The 25,580-nt window shown below is 39.0% G+C and overlaps 1 protein-coding gene across 4 annotated transcripts in view; it reads left to right on the forward strand.

Annotated features, from left to right (window-relative positions):
* kn (EBF transcription factor knot) overlaps positions 1–25,580 on the forward strand; it is a 77,634-nt gene that overhangs the window by 15,094 nt on the left and 36,960 nt on the right. For all 4 annotated transcript variants that reach the window (XR_016138315.1, XR_016138314.1, XM_011647358.2 and 1 more), the window contains exons 4-6: positions 2,274–2,329; positions 9,745–9,818; positions 10,265–10,333. Coding sequence is in view for 2 of the 4 variants with exons in the window: in XM_011647358.2 (XP_011645660.1) it covers positions 2,274–2,329; positions 9,745–9,818; positions 10,265–10,333 (199 nt within the window). In the remaining 2 variants the exon portion in view is untranslated. The remainder of the gene's footprint in view (positions 1–2,273; positions 2,330–9,744; positions 9,819–10,264; positions 10,334–25,580) is intronic.

The raw sequence follows: 25,580 nt of genomic DNA on the forward strand, positions 1-25,580 counted from the left end.
TTATACTGGCAGATCCGCATCAGGTGTTCCTGATACACGTCGTGGCGTCACCGATCGCTCGACCAGGCAATAAATCTGTAATTAAATAATAAATAAGGAGCGTTCTCTCCCTGCTCTGTCCGAGTGACGACGGGCTCTCGCCCATATTGGGCCCTACTCCTTTTTGTCATCGTTCATTCCTCCTGCATCTTCGCGTGCTCCGTTTCCTCTTTCTACTTCTCCACCTTCCTCGCCAGCATCGGCCTTTTCTTACACACTTCTCGAGCCGTCTGTCACACACATATGCGATAAGGAAAGTACGCGATACGCACAACACGTACTCGGTACGATAGAGATGGAAACGAAATACATGAGGCTGTAGCCGATGGAATATCGCAGCGCATAATAAAAGCGCCGCTGATCAAGGATCGCCGATCAAAATGATAGAATGGGCGGTGTCGGCTTTTTTGAGAGATCGTTTTTGCCCCCTTCGAACCCGGTCGCCTAGTTATGCTAATGCCCGGCCGATCTAGACTTATTTGCCTCCGCTCAGCGGGACGTGGCACGCGAGTCTTCTTTCTTATTCAGCGTGTTCTTCACCTCTTGCCTTTATCGTCGTCGCTTCGAATTGCGCGAAGTGCCGCGCCGCCGGCGATAAGGTTGACGTGCGGCATTCCATGCGCTCATAATTACATTCCACATCCCTTAACCGATACAAGATGAATCGATTTACAAAGAAAGAATTGTTTTTCTCTTTTCCACTTTTAACACTGCCGTCATTATAGTTTTCCAAGAATTAACGCGGCGAACAACGCTGCAAATATGCAATTAATTATAAGAATAAGAGAAAAATTAGTCTTCAATTTTTTTATGGTAAAAGTCATTTTGTAATTAAAAAACTAGATTAAATATTTTACTACAATCTATTACGAAACAGTTTTGAAATTACATTATGTACAGCTTTTATAGCCAAAAAATATACACGTTTTTGTAAATTTTTGGGAAATATAATTTTTCCCTGAAATCTTTTTATGAAAATTCTCAATCAGAAAATAAAATACTTTTTTTTTTTATTTAAAATCGTTACCAATTAAAACTTTTGTAGCAGAGAAAGTCAGATATTCCGGCGGAAGCTCATAGCAGTTATTCGGTCAGTTTAGCGTCGACCTGTATTCGCAAATCCTGACATGGCCACGGATACGGTAAACCGGTCGACTGCGTATGTAACTTCCGGTAAAGCCGCGACGGTTTCTCGAGGTAATTTGTGAGCTAGTTTCGAGCAGAGTATCGTAATCCGCAATAACGTTATGCGGCGTGAGCCCGGGCCTGGGCGCCCGCCGGGTCTGGGAGTCTTATGTCGGGATTACTTGGCTTACCGGGCACGCGAAGCCGGAAGCCACGGGGGTGTCTGTCCGAAATACACCCCAGGATTACCTGGTGCTCCCCGAGGAAGGAAGGAACAGTTTCGAAAACTTGCAACGCCGAGATGCGCATGGCGAACTATGCTTACGACTTTGATAGCGCGCAATAATAATGCATGCCGATATGTAATCTCCATAATCTTTTTTACGAAACAAACGTACCTTTTGATGGCTATAATTACAAAAACAAAACAAATCAAAAATTACAGACTTAAATATACTTTTCACAGTTTTTACTGTGCACACACTTAGCAATTAAAATGAGGATGTCTTTAGGTTCTTCAAATTGGAAACTGCGTTTTACCTTACGAGTAAAGCGTTCCTGCAATGAATTCTTCAGGGTCGAATTTGTATCTCGAAGAAATAAGGATGTAATTATCATTAACGCATTTACACGTACGGGCGTTTCGTTTCCTATCCTGGCTCATTGCATTACGATACGCGCAGTGATGTCGATATTCGGCGTATTCCAAAGTAAGATCAGGATCGACATAAAGAAGCAAAATAATTGTGCATACGCATTGAAGGGCAAGAACAAGTCGCTTTGTATCGTTGACTTTAAATACTTCTGAATATGCAACTTTTTCTTAAATACATCCTTTCGGCAGCGGTATGCCTGGCAGAATTTGGACATGTTTCCGTATTCGTCGTATTCTTCTCGTATAAGCGTTGCAAATTCCTGCGCGAAACGCTTCTTTGCTTAATGGTAACTTTTTATCAAAATACGCGAACGAAACAAGTAGCATAACGATGATATTATTATTTCTGTTATCAAAGTGTTCCAAATATATTTAAATGCTTTTTAAAACATATTTACTAAGAAGAAAAGATATGTTTCTTATCTCTCTTATAATATTATTTTATATTTTTTAGGTGTCAGGCAGATGCAAGATATCTACGTTAGGCTCATTGACTCTGCGACAAAACAAGTGAGTATAAATTTTTCTCTGCTTTCAATAATACAATATATAAAATAATCTCATAATTTGTTATACAAGTATATACTGTTAAAAATGAAAACTGTTATTTTAAGTATGATTATACGAAATTTTCAAGTGTCTTTTAATGTTAAATTTAAAGAATATCAAGAACAATATATATTTAGTAAAATGATACAGCAATTTAGGAGAGCATGCCAATTGTCTCGTTTTCGAGTAAGCTTTTGCGCGTTAAGCGCTTTTGCCGTTTTTATGCGTCGAGACTCATGCGAAATCGTCGTAGCGACGCGCGCATGTGAATGGGGGTGTTATCATCTCGGCTACAAGCACTTAATTTTCCGGGGGGTTGATTCTTACCCCTCCGGGAAAGCAGGCACACCGCCGCGCGCGGCTGTCCCATCCTGTTATCTGCGCCACGTGGCGAACTCTGCGCGCGACCCGCGAACCACGTGTTGTGATCCCGCACCCAGGACCGTAGATCCCGGTGCGCCGATAAGGCGCAAGAAGGATCACAACCTTCGTGCAAACGCAAATACATCGTGCGATCACGAGCGCGATAAGTCCTTTTATGCTCGTTCGAGGGTAACTTTTAGGCTGCGACACCTTCGTGAAAGGTATGTTTCACGCTTACGAAATGTCACGACATGTAGAGAAACGACCATGCCCTAGAAGTTAGGGAAAATATACAGACGAAATAAGTGGACGGATGTGAGCAATTTTCGCACTTAAATTAAGCCATAACTACATACATGCGAGTCATAATTCGAAAAAACGATGAAATGGTTTTATTTTCTGCGTACACTATAACGTTACCGATTTTTTAAAAAAAAGGATAATTGAAAAATGCTAAAACATTGTTAAACGAAAACATTAGCAATGTATAAGTTAAGTTTAAAAATAATTAATTATACTGCGTCAATATGAAACAAATACGAATTACTTAAAATTATTTTGTTTTGTATCGTGACTCGAGATTCCAACAAGTTCTTATAGATATGCGCGCCATTTTAGCAAATTAAATCATCTTAGGGCTGGTCGGTTACGGAGGTAAGAAGAGGGTGGTAGTAGAGTGAAGAAGGAAGCGAAGAGGAAGGAACGAGAAGGGTTGGGGAAACAGAGCTGATGTTAGTTTTAGCTGATTAAATTACTAAGCCGCAGTGGCCTTGCACCGGCAGAGACCGGTCCTCAATTCGCGATCCATTCCTTTTATTAATCGGATCCGAGATGTTATAGGGTTGAATGGTTAGAATAGAGAAAGATCGATATATGTTATTATCTTTCGAAGCAATTGGCGAAATAAGAACAAATTAAAAAGACCATATCAATAGCTGCGGAAACTACTAAGTTCCAACTATTTGGCTAATTTACAAAATGCCATGTTTGTTTAATGTTGCAGTATCAAGTGAGGCGTATGCGAATATTCAAAATATGCAATCACGTCTATGGCAATTTTAACTTGCAGAAACTAGAGAAAAGAGGAGTAGATTGAAAACGCGAAAAAGGGGAAAAGAGGTCGAGTGTATTCGAGAACGATTGTCTGCGAGGAAAAGAAAAGCGGAAGTGATAGATAGATGCCGAGACACCCTTCTCGGAATCATGCTGGTAAAGGGAGTAGAAAGTCGAGCGCGGGGAAAGGATCGAAAACGAGAAAGCTGCAATTTATACATCAAAGCTTCGATTGAACGCGTCTCCGCTATCCTGCCAAAGCGAGAGGAAGAGATACAGGAAGGAGAATCACCGTATATTCACCGTGTCGGTGTGCGCCGCTACGTGCAACAACTTGCGCGAAGTGTTTAGCAAATCCAGGTCGTATCCCTCTGTCCATTGTACTCTAGAAAATTGACAAACCCGGATAAGCTTATCCGTGATTAAAACGTGGAAGATAAAAGAACCGCTTACAGTTTGTATGTATTGATATTGCGGCTCGCTGACTTCAAGCTCGTGCAAAAATTACTCATTAGTTTAAGTATCACATAATTTTCTTTCTTTTATTTATTCTATGACATTGCAGATAAAATGCTCTAATATAATAATATAATAATAGCTCTAAATATAATTTTATTTTTATAATAACTATTTAATTTATCGTTTTTTTTTTAACAAAATAATGTTAATTTTATGATATTAGTAAAATTTCTTTATTTAATATTTGCAATTTAAAAATGACTTCTGACTTAATTTTCGCAAAAGTGGATGCGTACAATACGTACTTGTTAGAATTACCATCATTATTTTTACATCGAAAAGCTCGCGATTCGTGCAAATGCGTTCTACTTTTCTGGTGAGTTGCTCACAAGCCAAGCCGAGTTATGGCTTGCAAATTGCGATTCGGAAACGCGCCAACTTTTCTCGAGACCGAATCAGGTGCTCGGTTATAAATCCGCAATAATTGGCTACACCGAGTCGACTGCTGAGCTCGTGGTGAAACCCCCGACCCTTAAGCTTTTCTTCAATTTCTTCGCTCCTTCGCCAAGGTAGGTATCTATATCAACGTTCGCTTCTTGGAATTCCAGTGAGCAAAGTAGCTGTGCAACGAGATGCGAACGAAAGAGAGAAAGAGAGAGAGAGAGAGAGGGAGGCAGGGAGGGAGAGGAGATGGTAAAGAGAGGGAGGGAAAGAAATGGAAAAAGGAAGTGGGGAAGAAAAAAAGGCGCAGGATGTTGAGAACCGTCCGTTTCTCGGTGAAATTTCCAGAAAAATACGAGCTGCTTCCCGAGAAAGAAACGAGTTTCGTGCAGCGTGGCTGAATGGCGCTAACAACGTACGCTTTTAAGCGCTCGGGAACGAACTTCCGCCCGGCGAGAGGGGGACGAACGAGAGCCAGAATGCGTTTTTTCGCGGGATTAAAAATGCTAAATGGTAATTAGTTCCGGGGATAAAAAAAGCATTTACAGGACGTGTATATGGAGAAAGCAGAGAACCGCACGGCGCCATTATTCTAAATGAATGAACAACAGGAAATTGTATCTAACCTTTTTAAACTCCATCCAATGTTGGAGATGGTCAGCCGTCAGACTATTTTTCTCACCGTAATGTCGACTCGTCAGCATTCGCAGGGGAAACTGGAAAGCGCGTGTTCGATCGAATTATGCAAGAGTGGGGTTTTTTTTTATCGTTTCAACCAAGATGTCTTTTCTTCTTTTTGATATAATGTCTGTGATTCTACAATTTAAGATATCAAATCGAGCTGACGTAGCTCAGAATATAAAGTGCCTATAGCTAATACTGAAATATGAGTATTTAACTATAGATTAAGGAAATAATAAGTTCAAGATAAGTTAATCCCAGACAGATAGAGAGAAAGAGAGGCCGACGTTCCCCTCAGGCGATGGACATTCTTCTAGGGGCGAGGGTAACGTTGTATGTATGTTGTTCGACGTATGTACGGGAGGTTGTGGGGGTTACTCGAACGATATAGAGGGGGATTCCCAGGGGACTTTTGGAATCGATTCAGGATGGAAATCATTACGGTAGATTTGAATGACTATCTTCGAATTTATCTGCTCCCTTCAGTACTTGCTTTTCTCCTCGTACTACTGCCATCTTCGAGGGCTCCAAAAGAACGACGTTACGGTTTTATTATCATGCACACCGATCCTTTTTCAGCTGAATGATAGTCTGTTGTCTGCCGATATAAAATGATATGATATCCTATGGTAAATATAAGATATCATATTATTAATGACATTATTTCACTCGTTTTGATTATTGTCTGATTAGATTTGTTGTTAGATTACTGAAACTGATAAAATTAGTGATAAAATTAGTCACATTAGTGATGTTATCATTTTTAAAGACAAACATTTTTACAGGTATTATATTTAGGAAATCGACTATTATAATTACTATATTTTTAAAAACTTGGAAAAATTATCTATTTGTAGTCTAAATGTTTCAGATGTCTTATGTTTTAGAAAATTTTATTTTAATGCATCGAACTCTACAACTGTTGTATTGTATAAATTGATTATGATTGGAGATTCCAAAAGACTTTTCGCTATAAGTCCTTAGTAAGTAATTCCCGTGGGAATTAAGCTGCGGCGGGGGCCCAAGCATTCTCCTGGTGGGACTAGGAGGCAACGAAAGAAAGGCCCCCGAGGGGATCGTACTGACTGGTCGCACCCCCAGGACCCTCTGTTTGATGTCGTTGCCTCCGACCACCCTTCGCCTACTTCAGCCATTCACCCTTGAGACATTCTACGACATAACATCGCCATATCCAATGAACCGACGAGCGAAGAAAGACACTGGAACTTTTGGGACTAGCATACGTAGAGACATGAATTTAAATGCATAATATTCCAATGAAACTTTTAAAACACAGTTACTAATAGGAACTGACCATCTTAATACATTTATTTATTAATTGCAATTGTTTTATATTAATCATTATATAAACATATAATTTATTTTGTTTATTCCTGTGTTGCTGTCAAAAGATTCTCAATAATATTCTTAATAACAAAAAAAGAAATGGATAATGTTTCGAGAGCTATGTCATAAAAATATTTGCTTACAAGTTGCCCGTATGTATTCCACGTATACAAGATAAATAAAATGCGTAGGCACTATAACTTGCGTAATAGTCGTAAAGCAAATAATATTGCATGTCACGTCGCACGCGTTACATGACCTACCTGACTATGTTTTGTTTTACTGACAATTATATGTACGTAATATTGAAACTAATTGCATCTACCATTTATTTAGATTCTGTCAAAAATCTTATTTCCTTAGTTTGATATAAAAATTAATTTTAACGATTTTCTAAGAAAGATGTTAAAAGTTAAGGCTTTTTTACTTTTATATTAATATTAATGATTCAGAAATATTACTGATTATCAGCAATTTTTTATGTATAATTGCTTATATTTTTAAGATGCGGAAGGAAAAAAATAATTAAAATGTAACACACAATATGGAAAAATTATTTAATTTTATATTTACATTTTTATTTATTTCCGTAAACAAGTAGAATGTTGATAAAAAATAAATATTTTTGTATATTCCAAAATTTATTTCACGTCGGAGAAGAATTACGTCTTTTTTATCTCATTTTTATATACATTATACAACGTTCATCAAATTCCGAGGGCATGACGTAATAATAGAACATTTAATTTTATCAGCATATATCTGTATTGTTTATTTAATTTTATTATCTTAAAGATTTTAATACAAAGAAATTACATTTATAGAAGAAAAAAAAGATTTAATTGTTTAATTGTTTTTTTTTATGCAATAATACATACAAATAAAAATGTAGATGTATTAATGTCAAATCTATAACAGCTATACACCGCATTTTCTGTTATTCTATCAACTGTAATGAAAAATCCTGATTCAACAAGCGATATTTCACACAAAACTTAATTGGTTAGGTGTAAGTAAGCGCTATCCTTATCTCGCGACAGAGTTTAATACGTACAAAGTACATACTTATTGTTAATTATTCCGAGTACAAATAAGTTCGCATGTCTCTTTACTATTGAGACTCGTAATAGCTGAACGGCACGTAACGTTCTATGACTCCTTCCTTCACTCTTACCAAGAACGTGTACTTTTCCCCTGCCATCCACGTTCGCGATACCCCAACTCTTCCCTCTTCCTCCATGTTTATTCTTGCCCCCCCTATTTTCCATCCTGACATCTCCGTTTCGACGCCGGATCCCTCTCTGATTTACCTACTACGATGTATACAGCTACGGCGGTTCGTTTACGTTGCAATTCGGTTATTTCGTCCGCATAAATATTTGACGCCATTCTGGAAGTCGCACCTACACGCCGGAACCAAGTGTGTCTGATACCATTACCGTCGTACACCGACATTTAACCGGCCAAGCATGGCGGTGGTGCCGTCAACTCGATGAATTCCCTGGGACACTGTATTTCACTATATTTACATTTTATCGCTCTTCGTCGTGAACTCCAACGACTCAGAATGTTATGCAAAGCACGAAATTGTGTAAAAATCGCACGCACAATCAATGCAATTGTACGTTCGTTTTTCGAAGTCTGGCTTCATCAAAGACTTCGATCAGACACGGCGAAGAGAAGTTTGTAACGAGAAAATAACTCATTTTTCAAATTGAAATACTGACGTTATCGAAATTGCACCGTGAAAAATTTAAGTTTAACAAAACGCAAATAGTGCGTTTTACCGTTAAAAAGATATATATAATATTGTACATAGATAATTTTAATAAGGTCGATATTTTGTTAAGAAATGAGTTATTCTTTTGCTTTATACAACTGTATACAGGATGTCTATCATTTGAAAAAAACTTGGAATTGTCAGGGAATTTATTTCTGCCTTGAAAAATCAGAGAATTTTATTGAAATCGAGGAATTCTTTGAAGTTTTTTTTTTTGTTTTCATTATTATAATCAAGTTAACCAATTGAATTATTAATATATAAAGTATAACAATGGATCCATCCATTCAAAACATCCATTCAGAGTATACTAATACTATGATTAATTCAATATTCACTATTGAAGACATTTAGTGATTTCATTTAGATGTAACTTTATTTAATGAAGACGAATATTTATTTTAATAGTAAATGTTGAATTTTGTGCATCACATAGTCTTTTGTTTGTTTGCTTTTAGAAATAAAGTTTGAAAATTTTATGCAATATAAGATATTTATGTTTTAGAATCTTTATAAACTTTTATAAATGGAAAATATTAAGGACTTTTCACAGTAAGTATATATTTATAAAATTTATAAGATCTATCTAAAATCAATTTTATTTTACTTGGAATATTTAATAAATTGTCTTGAAAATCAGAGAATTCTCAGGGAACTTTTTTTCGGGTTTGAGTAGACATCCTGTATATGCGAGAGATCAAAACGAGCCTATCTGTTCGCGCTTTGTTATTCCATGGTTAATCCGCGCGAAGGTCCCCATCGGTAAGTGCACGAATACAGAATAACGACGTGTTGTCATTAAATAAAAATCAATCGCGTGGTCGTGAAGGAGGCTTAACGGATTTGCCTGCGCCGCCCATGGCTTAGTACTCCTGCGGGGAAAGTAGCCCCTTCTCAACTCTCATCCACATGCAAGCTTGCTTAATACGTTACATATTTCCCATCGATGGTTGAATTATCTGTCGAACTGGATTACTACCACGTCGTCCATGTCCACGCTAATTAGCACTTTTTTTCTTCAAAATAAAATCTGCTAAAAGAAGTAAGAAACAGAATTGATAATGTCGCGAGAAATTTAAGCAAATTTAGAATGACAGTAGAGTTGCACAAATGAGTGAGAATTAAAACGAAATAAATTAAAAACAAATATAGTTTGTAAGAATACATTTTTATTATTACGTTTAAATTAGTTTAACAATTTTTTTTATTAAAACTGGCAAATATTAATGATAATATTACTTTTCTGTTATAGGCAATTATGTACGAAGGACAAGACAAGAATCCAGAAATGTGCCGTGTTCTGTTAACGCATGAAGTCATGTGCAGGTATATTTTTCATGTCATGTGTTTCTATGTTTACATAATTATTTCAAAATTAATATTTATGATCAAATTTTTACTGATATATTTTATAATGTAAAGCTATTTCACATATTCGCATACATGTACACACACGTGCCGACTTATGTTATTTGCGTTTAGAACAGTGTCCCTCTTCCCTCTGTATAATGCCACCCTTGTGGCATAAACGTAACGAGGCATACGGGGATGTAGTCGTTCTCCGGGGGTAGCTGACTCATTGTGACCCATGGGACTTCGGGAACGTACTACTACTAGTTTTCGCTACCTACTTCCCGAATCCCATGGGTCTTGGTATTTTTTAGACTTGAAATTTCTGACACCGCGTTAAAGCTTCTATTTACGTTTTTCTTATAAGAATAAATTTTGCCGCAAAAATACATAATCTGACGAAATATATTGTTTATTCACAGTCGATGCTGCGATAAGAAGAGCTGCGGCAATAGGAACGAAACGCCGAGCGATCCTGTCATCATCGACCGGTGAGTAGAATCTACCGTTATTTAACGATATAAACGCGGAACGAACGTGTCAGTATCGCGACAGTCATGATCTGTTTAAATGCGCGAATTTATCTCGCGTGCGTTACGCAACGAGTACGTTACATGGTATCGCACATGACGGAATCTCGACTTGACGACGACGAACATAACGACAGAAGCGTCGATTTCGTAGAAATCGCCTCTCGTGTCTCAGCCAGTCGCTCGCGCTATCTTTGTTTTCAACGATCTACGAAATAAAGGTCCAGATAACTCCTTCTCGAAGAACCCACCTATGAGATAGAGCCCCGTCTACCGTCGCAACCTGGCTCCTAGGACATTTAGGCTTGCAAAATACGCTTCCTACGAGGTATAGCAGCGGGATAGCCGGGATAGAAGAGTACTCGAATACTCGGGCGTACTTACACACCTTCCACCTTGTGCATGGTGCTGCTCGTCCATGGTAACATAGACTACCTTTATACACTTACTTTCTCGCTCCCTCTTATTGCCGCATGCTCGCTCGGTCTCTATCCCATGGCGTGGCTAACACGGGGGTGTAACAGGGTGAGCTTGGTATCTGAATAGGCTATAGAGTATCCTGAGATAGGAACGGCGGGAAGGAAGAGGTTTCCCGCGGGACCCAGGCCGAGATAGTCTTCAGGAGGACATCTTGCGCTCAGAGGTGCTCAACCCTCGGGTTTCGATACGCTGGCGGCTTCGAGCTTTCATCCGTATTCGAAGGGATATGTGTTACACGCTGGTGACAGGCAAAGCCCGGTAGGCTCGCGTGTAACTATTTTTCTGCGCCTTCGAGTCTCCGACGTCTGCACCTGTTGGGTTTAACCCCCGACGCCATGTGACAGTCGTGTTTTATTCGACAATGTGCAAAACTAGCTTGAAAATGGGTCAAATTGGACAGTAACTCTAAGCATGCGACGTACAAATTAACATATAAGAACATTATTATTATTTAACATTATTATTTATTTTAAAATTGATCTCGGAAGTAAGTAATTTTATGATAGTAATTTTGAAAATAATATTGCAAATGGAATTTAAAAAATTTTGAATTTTAATTTTAAAGTAAATTAACAACATTGATAATGTCTTTGCAATATCAGTGTAGAATGGTATTACGCGACAATATGGTGCATATTGTAGGAGTTGAAAAAATAATAACTACGATCCTGTAAAGATTATGCAATCTCGTAGGCTGGGCTGATCGGTGAGACGATAGAAGAATTAATCTCGAAAATGCTCGTACGGCACGCACGCACTCGAATAATGTCGTAACAACCGCGTAGTAACGTGAATGCAACCGCGATGCGGTCGCGTGTCGTGATGAACGCCACCCTCGAGTTCATTCCGTAGACACGGTGGATCGTAACAAGAGTAAAATAAATGGATAACTTCCGCAAAATTACAGGATTAAATCTTCACCATAACCATCTTTACCATTTATTAATCAGAATAATCTTGCTTCATGCAACGTCAACGTGATCACTATTATTTATGACATATTAATCATATACTTTGTGCAATTATGCAAATGAATTAATTTATTTAATTTGCCTAAATTTAGCTAAGTAAAATATTGCACAACTTGAAATGAGGTCATGCCTCCTCGTTTATTATTGATTTTTATTCTTGCATTCTTCCAAACGAACATAAACGCGTATATATTCACAAAATATCTTCCCACTCTTCTCAATATAGATGGTAGCCTATATACATTGCTCACCGAGAATATATATATATATATATATATATATATATATATATATATATATCTCGGAAGGCTAATAGATTTTCAGTCTCGCACAAAACCACAATGGAGAACGCTAGGGCCTGATCGAGAGAGTGGGCGCAGGGTATCAATGCCACTTTGATTGAGGCGGTCCTGGTCGATTGTGACATGCTCACTCAGCTGTGCAGAAAGTACAACGCGCCCCCCATCAATTTGGTATACCTGACTGAAGGGAAAAACAAAGCGTTCGTATTCCTAAGCGTGATCATTTTGTCATCCCTTTGCGCCACTTTTGATGCAATATCCGACCGTTTCGCGGCTAAAACTATTGCGACTTATTATGCGGTTGTAGATTATACGCTTATAGTTTCATACATGTTAAGCTTGATGTTAGAGATTTTTGAGAATGAATTTCTCAAATATTTTACGTATTTATTTTAATAACTCTTTGTATTTTATACAAAATTTTCCTGAAAACATTATACATATATTTTCTTTTTATCTTCAATTTCTATTTTTATTACTCAATATTCGATTCAATGTAAAAAACGACAAAATATATCGATACTAGGCATATATTCTGTTTTTAACTGGCAAATATAGATGCAGATTCATAAAAGTTGCAGAGGTTTTTAGGTCCCTTCTATACGTGAACAGCAGTTTGATGTAATCGGTCCATTGATCGATCGAAACGTGATGGCATCGATCGACGATAGGCGGATTGCGAGAACAGTCCTAGAGAAGCTGGTATTACGCTGGACTCGGAAACCAATTAACATGCATAATTAAAATGGCATTGTCGTGGCTGGGCAACGCCACGGGCTTCCCCGCCAACTGACGGATCCCCGGGGGCTAACGGCGTTTCATAATTACGAAAATCCACCCACCTCCATCGCCTCCTCCGCCCACGCGTTCCGGTGTCACTCTTTTTCTCCAATTGCCGGTATCCAGAAGCTCTCCCCGGAAAACAGGGAAAGGAGGATGAGAGCGCGTGAAAAAAATCGGGCATCGGGTCGGTGTGCGACGAACAACGCACCCCGGCGCTGCCACAGCCAATAACGTTCGAACAGGCCGGTCGCCGGTGCGATTGGCTAACTTTATTTCGCTCAGTGGGCAAGCCCTTAATTTCGGGGCATCGATCATAGCCCTCGTATGCGCCCTCCTCGCGCTGCAGCGGCGCTCTTTCTCCTCCTGCGTCACTTCCTCTCCTCTATGCGTTATACCAGTCACGATGACCCTCAGTACCGTGACGCACCTCTCTGCCATTCCCTCCGTCAATTTGATGGATTCCATTTCGGATCCCGCGCGACGATGATCGTTTCGCTTCCCTCGTGCCCACGCGCGGCCTCTCCGAGGGGACGCAACGGCGAAATTTTGCACGAAAAAAAATACTCCGAGACTGCTCAGCGCCGCGATAAAAGTTAATCCGCTCGTGTCCAAAGCTGAACCAGGCAGATTTCAGATCATTCTAATCGCTCAAGCATCGAAACGTTTGATTAAGCACTAAAGAAGTTTAAAAATAATTGGAAAATCAATATTTTTGAATGCTTTTTCAAACGTTAATTGATTTAGCGACACTTCTCGAAAGAATAACTTGTAAATGTGAAAGGAAATTAAATATTATTAAAAATTTAAGAATACGTAAACACAATGTATACGAGCATAAAATCAAAGAATGAAAATTATAAAAAGAAATATAGAGGATAAAAGTTTATGACAAAAGATTGGAAAGATTATTTCAACAAAGAATTTTATATTGCTAGAAAAGTTTCAACATATTAGATCCCATCGTATCAAATAAAATCTCTCTTAGTGAAACTTTACAATGATAATTTCAAAAAAATTCAAATAATATGAAATAATTTAAATAAAGAATATAAAGAAGCAATGTCAAGTATTCTAAACATTTTTTAACCCCGCGAGCTCGTGCAATGTTCCGTTATGTTCCACATAAATACCGGCTCACAATATTCTCTTCTCCGGATTCAAACGCGTAACAATCAATCGTTACCTTAATTGATTGCGATTGATGGAGGACGCTCGGGCGATTTGACTGACGTCACAATGACATACGGATTGTCAATCAGTCTCGCTTGTGGCGTTAATGCATGCAAATCTGGTCGAATCGTGGCACGTTGTCTCACACCCTTGCAGCGAATCTCCATCAATATGGATTCGATATCAAGGCCGGTCAGGCTGTTTTCTATGCGCTCGCTGAAAAGTCTTTCTACGCAAACGTCGAGATATTTTATTCAACCGTAATTGTCCGTTTCTCTGTTTTGCCAGTTCATTCTATCTCTTTGCTTTTATTTATAGCAAAAGTTGACACTTGCTGACGAGTGTTTTGTACAATTGTGTCGCGATACGATAGCGGGAAATAGCGGATGTGATTTTAACATTTCTTTTTATTACTGATATTATAACGCATGCATATTAAAATAAAATATTTATTTTATTTATGTTACTGTTAGAAAACAATATAATCTAAATCTAATCTAAATCTAATCTAAAAATCAATATATTTGTATTCAGCTCTCCTACTTATAATCAATAGAATAATTGCTACATGATGTTTATACTTTCCAGGAGTAGTAGTGCAAAATACTATCGGTTATGTATAACAACCGGAAATGGTTTGATAGAACCTAATCAGATGAAAGCGCGGCGAACGAGCAGCACATGTCAGATCAACATTAATCCCACTCCACGTAACACATACGAATACGCGATATCGGGCGATTTTTCACAAAAATGATCGAGAATGATTGACTAAGATAACATTGATAATAACTGGTTTCGACTACCCACCATAGATGACACACATCGATAAGAAAAACTTATTAAGCGAACGACGTACACGATGCGTAGTGAAATGGGCCGCCCATTCATTGGTCGGGCCAAGCGTTCCTGTGGGAAATCTCATCCGATTATTGTTGTTAACTAGAACCATTCTTACTTTTTCAATTTTTCCACGATTTTCCACGACCGGCTATACACCAAAAATCATTTATATCGCGAGATTATTTTTCACTCTATTATAGTACATTGCTATCGAGTTATCAGTACTTCCTATTTATGATATCAAATTTGACATATCGCATAATAAAATAAATTTTACAACTAAATTTTTATAATATTAATAAAAATATTTCAATATTTCTTAGCATTTTGCGAAACAAACATATCTTCTTTTTTTTTTCTGAACAACAATAACGTTAAGCGAAATTAGACCGCGTCAACATTTTCGACTCGATTACTCTCGGAAGAAACTATTTTCTGACGTGACTATTAGGAAAATCAAAACATACTAAGTAGTAACACACGAACATATTTTCTCTCTTTCTCTTTCTTCCTCTCTCTTGTATGCGGAGCATATGGGTCTCTATAGTTGGCGGGGTATCACACCCTCCGTTCTCGACATACCCCTAAAATAAATGGACGAGAGTGCGCGTGCACGCTCTTGTATTAAAACGAAAACGGCTGACCGTTCGAGCGCGAAATCGCCGATTAAATATCCCGGTATTTGCACTGCTAATTATTTTTCAGCAAATCGATTAAAGAATTTGCTGTATCAATAAACAACAGCAAATCATTTTTATAAAATTATAACTAAAAGTTTACATATTATTTCAATGTGTATTACAATTCTAATTATAAAAAAATCAGCTTTATATTAAACATACAAATTTTCTCTTAATAAATTAAGAGAAAGTATATAAAATTTTATTAATATCTGCTTTGTCAATATTTTCTTTCCTAAAATATAGAAATCGTGAACGATTTTGATATAAAAGAGAAGGAAGAATATTCCGGAGGTATATACCTTGTAATATAAAGTTATAAATTCGTCTAATTAGCCGAGTCACAAAATTCACGGATATTTCGATAACATATCTCCGTTGAACGAATATACAAAATGGAGATTTTGAGGAGAGGGTTTTCGGCGAATCGCGATGGTCAGAATGTGCCTAAAATACATGTTTCAGTTGCGATATACATCTGGAATCTATATTGAATATTATCGATTTCTCTCGATCTATTCAGTTAGCTAATGGAAAACTTATGCTAAGTTAACTCCGTCGATCCATTATGTATCAACGGAATCGGTTTTGGAATTGTTCGAGTATACCATTTGATATGTTTTTTCGTACAACCCTGCCCGAGAAGGATCATTTGCACTCTGGTTTCAATACTTTTTTCTTATTACCCTCGTGAAACAGATTTCTCAGCACATACATCTAATAATCTGCATATAGATTACTACAGAAATTACTACAGAATTTTTTAAATGTTACATTTTTTTATCAAGTTTTCTAGAAACTTTTTATTTAATTAAAACGACTAGAAATATAATCATATATATGTAAATAAAATTACATATGGGCAGTAAAGATTAATAAAATTATTTAATTATCGTAGAATTTTTTAATTAATTAATGAATAACAAGTTATTCTAATTATTTTTATTTTTTAATCGTTGAAAATTACAAGTGTATTTGTATTGACTTAAATGTTTAAAACTTCATATTTATACAATTTGAAAGTTTATTTAAATAATATTATTTAACAAAAGTCTCATCACGGTCAATATTATTTTATTCTAGAAATGTATACACAAATTGAATAATTTAATATTAATGCACAAAATGGGATAAAGCACGTAGCTATAAAAGTAGGGCGCGTCGCATATAATAAGGAAAACTCAAGACTTTCCAAAAGTCGTCGAGCAAGTGGACGCTGATTGGTCTGCCCGTCTGTACAAAAAGTAATAAGTGCAGCTTTGCCGTGGCGATGCGAGAGCCTAGCCAGATACCAAAATGTACCCTGGAGCCTCGTGACGCGCCATGGAATCTCAGCCGTACTCCGGACTTCGGCTCGATTCCCTTACGGTTATTCCACCTGCCGAGAATTACCCCGATACGGTATCCTTATTTTCGAAGAATATCTTAACAGCTTCCCGCACAGCGTCTGCTATTCTCTCCTTACATTGTGAGGAAAGGGGTAAAATGGGAGGGCGGGAAAGCACGGAGCGCTCCAGCCACGACTTCACGGTGCTCTTTCGATTTAGCCTCCTCCTCTCACTGCCACGGAATCCCGTCTCTCTTACTCCCGAGGAGAAGAAGCCAATAGGGAGAACCGATCAGCTTAATGCATATTGATGCGCGCCGAGCTAAGTGAGTGAAAAATCGCCATCGATCTACCTTCCGGGAAGGTAGAAACATTCTCTTTCTTTCACCGGCGGCTTTCCATCTACTTGCTCGTCGTCGACAAAGGCGAGCTTATTTCTCCTTCTCCTTCCGCCGTTTTTACGCCAAGCAAATGAAGTCACGTACGTTTTAATTTGTGTCTAAGTTAGAATATGATAATGCTTTCGAACATATATGATTTTTTTGTCAAGTGATAAAAACGTTATTTTCAATTTTTTGTCGACTTAATATTTTAGACCACTTCTCTTAATTAGATTGATCTTATGATTTTATTTTTCATTTACTAAATTTAATTGTAATATCATCTTTAAATCGGGAAGAAAACTCAAAATAATTGAACCGTGAAAATTAAATAAACTCAAATATTTCAATTCTTAATGCAATTTAAGATATCCCTTAGGATATCTGTGTTATCACTTAACGCTTTCCGCTTTCCGTAATTCTACACACGTAGACGGTTATTTCCAGACAATTGGAGAATGAAATCGCTCGAAAGGCAGACTGTGGCCTGATTCGCGTGAACTTGTTTTCGATGGTGTATCGTCTAGGCGTCATGTCGGTAGACCCTTGGCATTTTGTAGCGGCAGGAACGCGGCATTATATGCTTCCACCGGCACTGCTTCTATCAGCCTCGTTGGGGTCCCGGCCCGCGGAACAGATGCCAACCGTCACGGCTCGCCGATGGCTGGAAGGGTGCCTCTAGATTGAGACACGGTGGATGACTCTAAATGGCATTCGGTCCTCTGCATTCTCTCCCTCCCACAGCCCCTCTCGCTCGCGCTCTCCCGCGCTCTCACGAAATCGATCTCTGTTCCTACCTTCTTCTTCCTCCTATTATTCTTAGCCAGAGTTTGCGACACTTTGTGTGAAAAGCACTTTACTCCAATTTTTTCAACACGAAGCAGTCCATTTCATTACACTTATTTCATACAACATTAATTCTGATTATATCCTTTACATTAATGTATCGAGCACACAAATTAACAAAATATTACAATATTAAGCACACAAATTAACAAAATATTACAATATTAAAGATTTTTATTTTCTGTTCAAATAAAATTACGGCACGATAGATGGATAAGTAATCATAACACACATCGTTAATGGGTTACGATTCAGCGAGAGAATTGCACGAGCGCAAGGAAGGACTCGTTTGTCTCGATGAAGGACGTGAGTAAACAGATCGGAGGGGCGCATCCGCATACGCGGGGTCGTAAAATGACAACGTCGGCGGTGGCGATCAATGGCAGCGATGGGTCCTTTCGAGGGGATTTAAAAACGGTGGTGCCCATCAGCCGTATGTCAATCCCTCGACGAATCGCGCGACGCAAATTTAGAGCGATGGTTGTAGTGTTTTCCTTTTCTTTTTTTGTCTCTTCTATGGTGTGCGTGAGCGAGAGGAGTGAGTGAGAAAGGGAGCAAGGTTCTCCACTCAAAACAGGTGGTTACCAGCAACGAAAGCGAACTAGAAGGGCTCACTCTGCTGCACGATGTAGGTAGGAGGAGGGGGGGGGGCAGGGGGGAGGGCCACTTGAAGAGTCGCGTGGCCACTCAATTACTTTCTAGGGTCTCTAAACATCGGGCACGTACCAATACCCGGATTGCTGCTAGCACGCTCGCGCGCGAAGCAATAAAGCAAAGAGTGCCATTTCATTGTTCCAATCGTATTATCGGTTTATGTAATCACCAGTGTAAAAATTTATATTATTATTCACAAAATTACGATGGCATTTATTTTTTTACCTTATGTTTAAATAACAAGCGTTATAGAAATTTATTTTAATCTTAAAATATGTCTAACTTTTGATTAGTTCTTTATTTTTTTGTAAAAATAATAATCATTCTTTGTCATGTCAATTAGAAAAAAATAATATCTTAAAGAAAGATATTAAATATATGACTAATACGTAAAATATTTTTATATTATTACAAGAAAATGGCGAAACCTCGCGGAACTTGGCTTGTAATTAAATGAATCGAGTTTACATTATTCGTAAATAAGAGGAAGAGTTTCTCGGTTTACGATAACCTCAGCATCGATCAATAGGTGACTTGCGTGCGACCGCTGTAAGGGACTGCGGATAAACGATTACAAAGCTTCTTAGTCTTGTGACCGCATCAATTCGTGTTAGATCCTTTTGCTTAGCTTTCCAGACTGAAATCAAGACTGCTTCGTCATCCGATTAATAAATATTCTAGAAGGTGGATCTTCGCAAAAAGGAAATATATGCTCTTCTCTACGATGAATAATCTGAATGCAGAAACGAATGAATCTTAAGTTCTGCTTAGCAGAGGCAACGAAATAGTGGTTTGACATCTTGGAATTCGACTCGGTTTATCGATAGTACACAGATATCGCACGCACACTTTGTACGTTTTTTACGCACGCTCGCATTCGTTTACTTTCGTACAGATCGCGGCTCGCAGAAACTGCATTGACGTATACGAGCAGGTAGCTTGACACAAGAGTCGAATAGTTCGCATAGCTTGGCGCCTCTCAGCTATCCGTCAGACCCGAAGAACTGCCGAGAGTCCTTTCTCCTTCCTGGAGCGTCCTGTCCTCGCCCTGTCCTCGCCCGTCGTTACCCCCCCACCTCTCACCCTTCTTCCACGTCCTCATCGGTCGTTGTATATCGTTCTTCGGCAATGCAGAAGGGTCCCGTCGTACCGGGAACTAAACGGCGGGTTTAGGAAAAACGGGAAGTCTTTGCGAGCCTGTCAATCAGACGTCCGCGGTTTTGCGCCCATCTGGTTAATGATGATCCACTGCTCTATCTCGTTGGAATCACGAGCGCCTGCCATCCCCTAACACGGCGCGATGAAAATAGTAAACGCGATTGTCACGGTGGAACGTATATCGCGGAACTTTGAATCGCTGGAATCTTCCAGACAACCTCGAAAACTTTTTTCACTACTGTCTATCGTCAATTCATCACGTAGCGATGCTTCATATACCATTAGGTGGACAAAGATGACAACTTTGAATTCATAACGCGAACTCTATAAATCAATCGAAATGCCAATTATCGAATGCTATTTATTTTAGAAATCTTAATTTACTTTGATTATTAATAATAGAAACATTCTGCTACTAATCGATATTCCTTTTTTTACATTAATAGTTTTCTTATATTAGAAGATTATAATTGATGTTAACAATATTTAAAGCAATGACAAATATAACACTTTCATATTCATTTATCTGCAGAATTTAGAATTTTTTAACATTTTTCTTTCTTTTTATGTATTTTAAACGATCTTGTAAGTGCGTCTGCATTTTGTAGGATTTATATTTAATATTGTGCACTTTCGGAAAGATACGCTTACGCGTGCAAGCATACTTTAAAAATACTTTCATCAGAGAATTTATTTATTATTCTCTCCTTTATTGAACCTCTCGCGCGTTCAAATACAGAATGACAAAACTAGAACGGTATCATTTTACTGGCGCACGGAAGCCGGGACGAGAAAATTTTTCGTGGGCGTCCGACCGTGTTACCGAATGGAACGATCGAAGCGTCGAGATTTATGCGATTGATTCGAACGGAGCGGGGTGACAGTACAAGGAAGCGCTCTTAGTCCTGGTGTCTCCGCTCCTCCGGGAATACATCTCCCTCCGAAGCGCCGGTGTCCGAAGGATCTCTATAAATTTGCATGTAGAATACTTGCGGATATTCTCACGAACGATAGGTGCGGAGGATAGCCTGTCGCATCTGTCGTCGCGCGTTTCGCTTCCGCTTCTCCGGACGCCTGCGTCGCCTAATTTCATTTTGACAAGAACCAGAAGACGTTACTTTACACGAAATTCGAGAAGCTACGGAAACGAACCACTTGCTTCCCGTCGATCTCGGTACTTTCGCACGCGTTGAGAGAAAATCGATTACACGTGACATATCAATATACTCTATCTATAAAGAGGAGATATGCTAAAAATTTGCATCGCAGGATATATTAGAAATTTGGAAATATGCTTCGTGTGCTTTAAATTTCATATCTTCTTTCGTCATATCATCATATTTTCTTTTTTCTTTTTTCACAAATGGAATCACTACCAAGTGAATGCAAATTTTTTGTGAATTTTTTGGACGAAGAATAAAGCGAGGGTTGACCGCGTAAGAAAAAAACGAAGGAGAAAACTACGTGGACAGTTTTGTGGGTAAACCTCATGAATATGTTGTCCGTGCCGAGATTTTGTGGTTCGAATATGCAAATATTGCGTGAAAATTGAGAATCGTATGCAGGAAAACCGCGAGGTTAGATGTCCTCCTTCGTGATTGGCGATACAAACAAAATAGTTCCCACCCGTACGAGAGGAAAGTATACCGGGACCTACTGTTCGCCCTTCGCGGGTTCGCTCGGACAACCAGCCATCAGTACCGCACCCCCGGGTACATTCGCCCATTCGTTGGGCCGACTGGCTTTCCAGACTTCGGCCGTGGGGTGGACAAACCAGGCTGACCGGTTGCCATGGCGACCTTATGGATTGATCCGAGCAAATATCATCTCCGAAGACGCCCGAAAGAATCGCCGGATTTCAGAGAATAGCTTTGGCCAGCGCTCGTCGGGTTTCTTTTCTCCTCTTTCCTTCGTACTTCCCTTCTTCCTCAGGCCTCCGCTCCACCGTACGGTGGCTCATGCTATCTCAGGAAAAAAATGAAAAGGTTTAAAAATCGACTCGCATCACCTAATAATTCGCTTTGATTGCACGTCTCCCTTACGGAAACTAATTATTATTTGTTCATTTCGCTTGTTTATTTAACGGTGGAAAAATTTTAAAATATTAGATAATAATGGGATTTTATTTTAACTAAGAAACCATTTTTCACCATTTTCACTTTGTTTAAACAGTCTTGTATTATAATATTTGCAAGACAATCATAATTATCATTTATCGGCTAACCGTTGCGTGAAACCATTAGCGGTGTAAATTCAACACATTTGGGGGAGAAACGCGCACCTCCATAGCAGAACATTAAAATCACAGCAAAATATATTAACGAAAGCGATATGTATAATTTAAATAATATTTACATAATATTTAATAATATACTGCAATAACAATTTGCTCTAGAGAGAAATAATATTATAACAGATAAAATAACTTTGTAAAATAGCGCGAACTGTAGTTAGGACTGATGCTGGTAATTTAATAGCCGGCCTCTGGAGAAGCTCGCGTATATCGCTCGACGATGACAATGATGGCGATAGCGAGTACGACTATAAACACGATGAGTGATTCAACGCGCGTCGCGGCTCGATCTCACTCTCCACCGACTTCTAGGTTCGCTATCGATGGTTCTCAACGCGGCGGCCGATCACCCGGGAGAATCCAGGATGACGCCTGGCGAGACGTCCTACGGGGGACCACCCACGGGGACAACGCTCCATATAAAGCGTCTTCGCGAACCGCATTGTCGAATCATTGCCATCGGCGCAGGCGGCAGCGTCTGCATTCTTTCCGTTTTAACTTCTTTCTGCTGGCTCCTTATTCTTCTTCTTCTTCTTAGACGCGCGCGATCCCGGTGTCCGTTGCGTCCCTCCACCTTTCTTCCTCTATCTCCCTGCATCTGATCTCCCGCGACCGTTTTTCTCCTACCTCCCGCTTCTTCTTTTGCCCTTCACTTATCCACGTTCCTTCCTCCTTCCTGTATTCAATCTCTTCTCGTTCTTATCCTACTCCGTCCTCGAGTTTTACATTCGAAATCGTTTACGAGATTATTTTTATTACGAGAATCGTAAATTAAGCTATTAATTAGTGTTGAATCTTCTTTCTTACGTGAATTCAACGAATTTCTTAAAGATTTTAGAAATATTTGCTAACCTTGCTTATGCCCATTTGCGAATTTTATGAGTCAGGGTGTCCGATCGTTCTCCTGTTTGATTCGACACCTGGTTTTTCTCTGAAACGCCTTTTTACATCAACAAAAAAGACCCGGGTCGTGCAGAGCTTCTTCGCACCTATCGACAGCCGCTTAAAGAATCGCGATGTCGAGATGAGTGTTGGATCTCCTTCCTTGGTGGGCACGATCGTGGATCGTTGGAAATTCAAGTGACGCCGTAATTAATGGTCGACCGATGAAGAAGCGGCCGTTTCTTGCAGGCATCGCGGGTCACCCTAAGATGCTCCGATGCGATAGTGTAATTAATCAGGGCGCCGACATCCTTTTTCGCCTGATTGTCCAAAAGAGACTTTCGTTTTACTTTCTTGGTCATATGTGACATACGGTGCCAAGAGATTTGTTTGGTCTTTGAAATTGGAAATTCGCCCAATTCAAGCTATAATTTTGATTGCACAGCATTTAACGACAGATAAAGAAACTTTTTATTAGTAAAATAAGATTATAAATAGTTGTATGTACAACTATATAATTTAACAATACTTATCATTTATAAAAAAAATACACATCAAATATATTATAAGTATGCAAGATAGACAAAATTAAATTATAACTATAGGATTTTTATGAACCCTCCGTTTTGTCCATAATAAAAGTGATATAACAAAAAAAAAAAATGGTAAAAGTTATCTTAACGACTCATTTTCGCCGTAATTCTTAGTTCTTTAAGAAGCTTGAAATCGATGTTCGACTTTGTTCGACCATGCAGTCAGTTGGGCGAGCAGGTTGTAACTTCCGATTAAGTCAAACACGACGTAAAGTCGCGCGAACTTCGGACTTGGCAAGTCCCAATGAGGCGTGTAATGCCATTAAAGAGAATCTTATTACGCTACGGCACCCTCACGCGCCTCCTACAGTAGGCGCCTTCGCTTCACTGCAACAAGTATCCGCCTAACCTGGTAATTAAGTCCCGATTAATTCTCCGCTTACTTTGCCTGCCAAATGGCGCGCGACTAAAGCCGACTGCGAGAGAAATTAAGGTCGCAAAGAAAAGTTGCCAATGACAAGACCGTAACGCGCGGACTGAGAACCTCTCGAGAGATTGATCATATTCTGACGGAATCGTTGCTGGTACGCGAGAGACATAGCTAAATCGTTGAGCCATAATAATATTCGCGGTTTGGATGCTCTGCTATCTCTTATATACGAATGCGCACAATCAATCTAATCACGTCTCACTGACAAGAACAAATAAATTTCCTCTCTCTTTCTCATCCATTCTTAAAACCCTTCTTTAAAAGATATTTTCCCAAAAGTTATATATTTTCTAATCTTACATGCTTATAATGCAAATTAACACACATTCAAATTTGAGTGAAAATTGGTAGTTGTTTGAATGCAATGTGAAAATAATTGTTTGATGTAAAATCATACCGGCTCCAAAATGTGCTGTATTTATATGCTAATTCATGATGCGTTATCCTAGCTAACATATATAACCATTGTCCTGATACTGTATGTGATCTCTAGAATGTTCATTTTTATCGCGTACTGTATACGGATCGAGTACTTGCCAAGTTTGGTTGCGCGAGCACGGCCGGCGGCTAAACCTGTAGTAAACGATAGCAACGCAGCCTCATTCGTCGACCGAACCCATGGATCGCGGGCAAGGGGTGATTCCATGATTAATGTTACAAACAACGATACAACTAACACACCATCCTCCTCCTCCTCCTCCTCCTGCTCGCTCTCGGTCTTGTTTGGCTCGGATAAGTAACTTCCTGAATTGTATATGACTCCAAGTCATAAGTAAAGTTAATGACAACTTTATAATTTACATGTATGAAGTAGGAGAATAAAATAAATGCAGAATAAAACTATAAATCAATTTATTAACGAATGAGTTAGTGCCATAATCGATCGCGTATGAACTTCAATTTGAACGAAAATTTCTCTCTCGTTAGAAAAGATATATCTGTTAGTGATCCGCGATAAAACGATTTGATTAAGTTGCGTGTTGTGCGCGGTTTGAAATTTTGACGAATTCTTTTGTATTTCCGCGCACCTATCCGTCCCACCTTTAACAACGATAAAGTGCACACGATGCTCCCAAAAGCCGCTCATAAATCAATACGAACTCGAAAATAACTTCGCAATAATTCACCCGAGCGCAGAGAATCCACACTAACAGCCCCGCACGCGTTGCCGGTGAGAAATTAAAATAAATCAAACTTATCTGTTGCTCGAGCCACTTGCCGGTGATCTGGCGCGTGTATGCGTATACGCGTGTACTACCTAGTCCATGAAGTCCCCTTGTACTCGTGTGCATTCACGTACGTACACGACACATATAGAGATACGTGAGCTAAACAGCACGCGATAGACCGCGTCGGTGTACAGATATTTCCTTTAGTATTTCTCATAACTGTCCTATCTTAGTAAATAAATAACGG

This window comes from Pogonomyrmex barbatus, unplaced genomic scaffold (assembly GCF_055798465.1).
Source record: "Pogonomyrmex barbatus isolate J1 unplaced genomic scaffold, ASM5579846v1 scaffold1, whole genome shotgun sequence".
Classification (NCBI taxonomy): domain Eukaryota; kingdom Metazoa; phylum Arthropoda; class Insecta; order Hymenoptera; family Formicidae; genus Pogonomyrmex; species Pogonomyrmex barbatus.